This window comes from Tachypleus tridentatus, chromosome 10 (assembly GCF_004210375.1).
Source record: "Tachypleus tridentatus isolate NWPU-2018 chromosome 10, ASM421037v1, whole genome shotgun sequence".
NCBI classification, from domain to species: domain Eukaryota; kingdom Metazoa; phylum Arthropoda; class Merostomata; order Xiphosura; family Limulidae; genus Tachypleus; species Tachypleus tridentatus.
The window spans coordinates 19,976,499-19,984,856 of NC_134834.1; the positions used below are offsets into that span (position 1 = coordinate 19,976,499).

Sequence of the window (8,358 nt, forward strand, 5' to 3'; positions counted from 1 at the left end):
TGCTGAAGAATTAGTGACAAAATACATTACTGTGAGCAGTCCCGACAATATTTAAGAAACAGATCAAATTAGTCGATTGGACCGCGTAATGGCCGAGTCTCGACGGGTCACGAGACTATGCTAAATTTTTATATGAACAAACCTGCTGGTCAGAGAGAACACCACACGGATTATATATTTTTTACCCAAATCAAGTTCTAGTATTTAAATATCACACCGATGATCATAGTACTTTAAGAGGATACACAAAAGTAAAAGCATCTCGGTGTTGTTATCTCACGATTCGGTTCCAACTTACGTCCTGAACATTTTCACGTGAAATTCGTTCTGATCTTCCGTTTGAAATGCCATGGACGATTGGATGAGGACATATCTCAGAGTACACTTCCAAGTGTGTTTAACTTGGAATGACATGACGCGAGCGGATGAGGAATTATGTAAGTACACTTCCAGATATCAATAATTTGGAGCGCCATGAGACACGAGTACGAGGACTTACCTCCGAGTGCACCTTCAAGTAAATACTATTTGATGGATGGCAAGTTTCTCCAAAAACTTTGAAATAAAACTATTGCTGATGACGAGTTATGAAAACCGAAATTTTGTTGTCAACGTAGCACAAAAAAAACTTTTAGGTAAACAAATAATTTCAATCATGTTATTTAATATTTGCTTAAGATGATTTTATTACGGTCTTAAAATTTAAAATGCCTCATTTTGTTTGCGTTTTTATTCTTAAGACAACTACGTCGTAACTCGTTAAGTCAAGACTTGAAAGCATTAAACAAACAAACAAAAGTGTCAGACAAAGTTGAGCAACAATGGTTTCGTGCTTTCCTTGTTCATCATCTTTGGTTCTATGGTTTGATAATCTGATTTAGCTGTTCTTATGAGCTGTGAAGATTGAAGATGCACTATGAAAGATCTTTAGAAACTTTGAAGTTTGTTTACCTCAACCATTAAAGCATTTTAAAACAGATATTTGATCCAACCCTTCGATCAGTCTCAGTAAGTATCAAACTGCCTTTTGTGTTAATTTTCCACTGAAAATGATTCAATAATATACGGGATCGAATACCATATTCAATAATAATAAATCGGATGGGAATTTTGCTCGAAAACGTGGTAGATCACTAAACTTTACATATTCGATCACAGTCGCGATTTACGTCATTCAGTATCTGTCCAATCAGAATCATTATTTACACAATCTAGGAAAACACTGTTACGGACACGATTTACTCGGTCTAGCAATAAGTGTCCTTTACGTGTTCAATAGTCTATACGATCCCTAAGTGAATACACTTTACTTTACTGGTCAAAATCGTGATTCACAGTGTCTAATATCACACTTTATCAGTTAAAGAAACGATTTACACCATTCAGTATCATAGTGTATTTGTTTATTCGCCGCCAGGATTTGCACGTCCAACAGTACATACAACTGGATTCAACAGCCTTTTTTGAAACATCCTTTAGTCCGAGTGTACGAACGTCAAGAAAAAGCGCGGTGAACAAATTCCAGATGTCGCTAGCGTCAAAGAAGCCTATACTTCTTTGTTTACACACATATAGTCACTCTTATAAGAACGCGTGAATACGATAAAAGGAGGTAAGTCCCTCACACAGCTTTGATAGCCGAGTTGGACCGAACTTTTCCTTTTCGTACACCAGACGTCGCCACTGAACCTTTAAGGATTTTCAGACAGTCCTGTTCACAGAAGACGCTTCCGTTGACCAGGTTGTAGCGATCACCTGGCACCAACTGGTTACGACATTTGACGCAGGCAAAACACTTGAGGTGGTACACGTTCCCGTGGGTCCTCATAACGAACTCGTTGGCAGGGATCAACTGACCACAGGCACTGCAGGCACCGGTGTTGCCGAACATTCTAGAAGAAAGAAACGTCTTTATCAGTGATAATAAGTAATAACATGAAAACATTTAGTGGCATAAGTAGTAATGTATACACACACAATATGCCTATATGTTGAGATAATGATCGAAGTTATGTTAAGAGAAAACTGTATTAAAAAAACATCTAGAAATAGTAAAATTATTACAATAAAACCCTATACCCTACTGTCACGTGGAAGTTTGTTTGTTTGTTTTGAATTTCTCACAAAGCTACTCGAGGGCTATCTGCGCTAGCCGTCCCTAATTTAGCAGTGTAAGACTAGAGGGAAGGCAGTTGGTCATCAACACCCACCGCCAACTCTTGGGCTACTCCTTTACCAACGATTAGTAGGATTGACCGTCACATTATAACGCCCCCACGGCTGGGAGGGCGAGTATGTTTGGTGCGATCGGGATTCGAACCCGCCACCCTCGGATTACGAGTCGAACGCCTTAACACTCTTTGCCATGCCGGGCCATCATGTGAAAGACAGACATTAGCACGAGTAGATCAGAGAGACATTAGCACGAGGAGATCAGGGTTTCGGTTTATATTTTCCCAATACTTCTTCTAAAGTATTTTTTGTTTCAGTTAAAACACCTGGTGTCGAACAAATAAAGCAAACCCCCCCTCCCCAGTAGCACAGCGGCATGTCTACGGACTTACAACGCTCGCAACCGGGCTTCGATACTCCTGGTGGGGAAGAGCATAGAACTAATAATTATTTACAAGTTCAAAATTCTGTACAAAAAGACGTTCCCTACATTTACGTGGGTTAATTTAAAGTCGATGCTACTAGTTAGAAAATAAAACAAAATGATACGAGAAACATTTGAATTTCGAAAATGGAATTCTTGATACTCAAAATATAGTCGTAATATTATTCCTTTCTTAACGTCAAAAGTCAAAATGAAATATTAAAGAAATGGGGTTATTCTGCAGCGACTTCTGTTTATACACAGCAGCGAAGCTTGGTCAATGAATAAATTTAAATGGTTTCCATGGAGAATAACCAATCCTGATATCTGATTCCGTGGAAATTAACAACTCTTATGTCAGCCTGCCCTACCCCCCACCCCCCCAGCGAAAATCCTTACAACTTTAAAAATTGGGTTTCGATACCCGTGGTTGGCAGAGCACAGATAGCCCTTTGTGTAGCCTTTGTGCTCAATTCAAAAACAACAACAACATGAATAACAAATGCATCTTCTCAACTGAAGCGCGAGGCTTGTCTACGTCTACGATCTTCTGTTCTGATAAAAACCAGGTAAAAATAATGTTCCAACTCTTGAGATGTCTTCCAGACCTCACGTAAAGCAAAAAACTAAAAAAATATTCTTTGGGGAGATAATTTATTTACCATTCAGACGCGATGCCTCCATTTAATCCGTCTCCCGGGGGTCAGCTGTAAATCTACGCACTTATAAAATAAAAATCCGAGATACATTACCCGTAGTTCACAGAGAACAAAACAACCCATTACACTAATGAAACAACAATGACTATTCAGGTTATATACGCATAGAACTCAACCGGATTCCTACTTTGATACATAACACTGAGATAAATATTAAGTCGAACAATACCGGTGTTATGGCCAAGCGTGTTAAGGCGTTCGACTCGTAATCCGAGGGTTGCGGGTTCAAATCCCGGTCGCACCAAACATGCTCACCCTCCCAGCCGTGGGGGCGTTATTATGTTACTGTCAATCCTACTATTCGTTGGTAAAAGAGTAGCCCAAGAGTTGGCGATGGGTGGTGATGACTAGCTGCCTTCCCCTCTAGTCTTACACTGCTAAATTAGGGACGGCTAGCGCAGATAGCCCTCGAGTAGCTTTGCGCGAAATTCAAAAACAAACAAACAAGTACTGGTGTTATAATGGACCCAACAAAACTACATATGGAGAGTCCTTAGCATGTGCTTTATTTGACTAAGCAACCCTTTCTTTTTCGAGATCGTAATAATTTGATGTCTCTCACTAGAAAACACATGACATCGAAGATATGTAGCAGACTGCCTGTGAATTGGTAATAACTATTAATCATCACGCCACCTGTTGTTCATTGTGTATCATTTTACGAAATAATATATCTCTTGACATGTGTTTCTCTCTTTTTGTTTTTTCTTTTACACATGTTTACATGTGTTCCGTTCTTGCTTCACCATTTATTTCTATCGTTGGTGTTTACACGTTCTACTTTCAGTTGACCACTGTTGTTTGTTCTTAGGAGTTCAGATGTTTGGTCACTGATGCTCGTCATGCGTGTTTTTGACAAGGGATTCTCTTCCTTCACAGCTGCTGTTTAAAATACATGTTCACGTGTAACCCTTTTGGTTAACCACCGAAGTTTAAGATACGTGTTTATACGTAATTTTCGTGCTTGAACGTTGCTGTTTGTTGGTTTTTGAATTTCGCCCAAAGCTACACCAGGGATATCCGGCTCTAATTTAGCAATGTAAAACTAGAGGAAAGGCAGCTAGTTAACACCACCATCCGCCAACTTTTGCCCTACTCTTTTACCAACGAAGAGCGTCATTGACCGTCATTTATTACGCCCCACGGCTGAAAGGGCGAGCATGTTTGGTGCGAAGGGGGACTCGAACTCGCGATCCTTGGATTAAGAGTCGATCGCCCTACCCAATTGGCCATGACGGACCCTGAACGTTGCTGTTTACCTAGGGGATTACATGTAATTCTCTTGCTTGGTTGCTACTGTTCTTAAGCATATGTCTTTTAAAAAGGATATATTTTTAGGCTATACTTCATCTGAGAGCTATGAAACGCAAAATATAAATAAATGGAACACCCTTGTTATAACAGCGCCACCAAACGATGAATGAAAACAGTAAGTATTCTTTGAGTGTCAGCTGGAGAAATTTAATTTCCGTTTTTGGCAAACAGTCAAAGTAAATTATTTGTTGTCAGGCAGCAGGAACATTGGTTAAACAAGTGTCAGGAAAAATCCAATCGTAAACAGCAGAACAAACTAAAGGAGCGAGAACTTGAGCTTAAGGCCAACCAACTAAAAAAAAATACACGTTGCTTTATAGACCTCCATGGGCTTATAACGCTAAAAATTAGATTTCGATACTTGCAGTGGGCAGACATTAATTCTATTGTAACAGGCCCGGCATGGCCAAGCGTGTGTTAAGGCGTGCGACTCGTAATCTGAAGGTCGCGAGTTCGAATCCCCTTCGCGCCAAACATGCTCGCCATTTCGGCCATGAGAACGTTATTATGTGACGATCAATCCCACTATTCGTTGGTAAAAGAGTAGCCCAAGAGTTGGCGGTGAGCGGTGATGACTAGCTGCCTTCCCTCTATCCTTACACTGCTAAATTAGGGTCGGCTAGCGCAGATAACCCTCGTGTAGCTTTGCGCGAAATTCTAAACAAATAAGCCATTACCGTATTTACTGGCGTGTAAAACTATACTGTGAATAACACAGCCTTCAATATTTCGAGCAATGTGTACATTACGCCCTCTATTGACAAGTAAGTTTGAATGTTACTTTGTAAAAAATTCTTATAAATTATTTTAAACTGCTCTGGGATTTAATCAACACAACCATACACGTGTCTTCTTATGCCCTTCAAAAACACACACAGACATCTCAATACGGCATAACTTAGGTCGTGAATACGTAATTAGTAATAACATTACAGTTTTCATTACAGTCGAAGTCATTTTATTACAGAAAATAATAAACCTTAAGATATAGTTTACAATGTTAGTGTATGTAACAGAAAATCACATTTTGATATAATATCAGAAATATTTAGTATGAAATCAACAGATTTCAATCAAAAATGTCTTGATTAATTGTAACTAGTATGTTAAACAAATAACTTTTAGTTATGAAGAATCGATAGAGTTAAAAATATTTTACAGTAACGCAGTAGGTGACACAAAGTTAATGCACTTATTCAAAGCAGAAAAGGAATGATTTATTTTGGGTCACATATGACATTAACTGGGGAGTTATTACTGGAAATCGATGTTTAACCTGTTTTAAAGGTCAAACGTATGTTTTATACAGCAGCAAAACAGTATTATTTCTCCGAGGTCAAACTATGTTGTTGTTGTTTTTTTAATACTCTCGAAATGTCAATTCCTATGCCAGAAAATATTAATGTCCACATTCTGGCAAAGTATACAAAGTCGTAACAGATCATGGGTGAGGGACGTGTTTGGTTCAATGTTAGTGTTCTGGGCTGCAGGGCGCAAAGTCCAAAGTTCGAGCCGAGATACAGCACTGAGAATGGTTCCCGCTTTCACGAGGGCTATCTGCGCTAGCCATTACTAATTTAGCAGTGTAAGATTAGTGGGAAGGCAGCTAGTCACCACCACCCATCGCCAACTCTCGGGCTACTCTTTTACCAACGAATAGTAGGTTGACCGTCACATTATAACGCCCCCACGGCTGAAATGACAAGCATGTTTGGTGCGACCGGGATTCGAACTCTCGACCACCGGATTACGAGTCGAGTGCCTTAACCACCTGACCATGCCGGACCATAAGTGAATCATTTTCATTGAAATCTGTTCACACTTTGTTACGTTTTAAAATGATAACAACAATTGGCTATAGAGTTCTATAGACTAATCACGACGTGAGAGTCTTACATCGATCGTCTATAACCCAAGCATAATAAACATAGTAATAAAAAATGTTAGTACACGTACTAATAAATTAACCTAAGCAAGAGTTACTTACGTGATAGAAAAAATATATATTATTTTCAATATCTCCGTAGCTGAATGATGGAAAAGCCGTTATTAAAATCAAAACAACTTTTATGAAGTTTAAATTCTTAGGTCTGTGTATTTACAGTACGGAAATACACCTTCAGTCATACACTAAATATGTCAAACCATCATCATTATTGTTGTATGTATGAACGTAAGTCAACTAAAGTTCTGTTAAACCCCCACTCTGAATCGATACAAGATCGACCCACAGATGGACAGGTTAAAGTTTACTCTTTGCGCGCGTAGATGGTGGATTGTTTTTGGTACTCACGCAAAGCTACTCAAGGGCTATCTGTTTCTGCCGTACGTAATTTTGAATTGACAATATATACGAAAGGCAATAGTGAAAATTACTTACCGTCAACTATTATACTACTGAACAAATACTGGAATAGATTCACCATCTCTATAGCGCATCCAAGGCGCTAAAATGCAGAATGCGAAATTTGGATTCGCAGATTCATAGAAATTTGGCTTCAAAATCCACAAGTTTACGAAACGATAACTTCTTAAATTCAAGTCGAGAATGCAATTTGAACGTGACTTAATGTTATATAAATTATATTTCCGTTTCGAAACAGCGCAGATAGCCATAAAGCGCCAAACTAACCAACCATCCAACCGTTTCGAAAGAACTATAACTATAAATGTGCAAACTGGAAGAAGCACTGCTGTTACAAATTACGTTTCCGTTTGAGAAGAGCTACAACGCGACGTAACTGTGCAAACGTGTTACGTATAATGAGTGAAGTGTGTTGATTTTATTTGGTTTGTTTTGAATTTCGCGAAAAGCAACACGAGAGCTATCTGTGCTAGTCGTCTACAAATTTGCAGTGTCAGACTAGAGGGAAGGCAGCTAGTCATCACCACCCACCGACAACTCTTGGGCCTCTCTTTTACCAATGAATAGTGGGATTAACCGTGACATTATAACGCTTCCACGGCTGAAGGGGTGAGCATGTTTGGTGTAACGGGGATTTGAACCCGCGACCCCCAGATTAAGAGTCGAGTGCCTCAACCACCTAGCCATGACGAGCTGGTTCAGAGGAGGGTTACTAGAATAGTGTCAGGGATGTAGGGGTTGTCATATGAGGAGAGGTTGAAATCTCTCAAATTGTTTTCTCTTGACAAAGAGACAGAGTTAGAGGAACTCTGATTGTAAAGGGAACTGACAATACTGATGTATAATCTTTTTACATATTTAACAATGAGAATAGTAGGGCTAAGAGACCTGTATATAAATATTGACAGGGTAGGTGTCATCTTCAGTTAAGACAGTTTTATTTTTCTAACAGGGTGGTTGGCCTTTAATGGGTTGCCTTCAAATGTTGTAGAGTCAGTAAATTGAAATGATTTTAAAAAAAGGCTTCATAAGTGAATGAATGATAAGGGCTAGCTTTAATGTGTTTTGCAAAGTTAGTTTAGTGTGTAGAACAGCCGAGATGGACCAATAGGTCCAATGTTGTCCCAATATGTAATGTTAAACTGGATGAGGCACTGCTATTAATTATTGTTACTAATTATATTTCTGTTTGGAAAGAGTTACAATGGGACGTAATTGTAACCATTAATCTGTACAGAGTAAAACTGAAATTAATGTATTACATTGAAAGTCGTTATAACATGGAGTGTTTATTTTGTTTTGTGGCAGACTACATACATCTGGTGTTAGACGGCTTATTGTATAGTAAGCCGATGATATTTTCC

The 8,358-nt window shown here is 38.9% G+C and overlaps 1 protein-coding gene across 1 annotated transcript in view; it reads left to right on the plus strand.

The window, feature by feature from the left end:
• The first annotated feature begins 3,270 nt into the window (after positions 1–3,270).
• The window catches only part of LOC143227982 (LIM/homeobox protein Awh-like), a 53,752-nt gene continuing 48,664 nt past the window's right edge, over positions 3,271–8,358 (plus strand). Inside the window, exon 1 of the mRNA XM_076459334.1 lies at positions 3,271–3,305. Within this exon, the coding sequence (XP_076315449.1) occupies positions 3,271–3,305 (35 nt within the window). The remainder of the gene's footprint in view (positions 3,306–8,358) is intronic.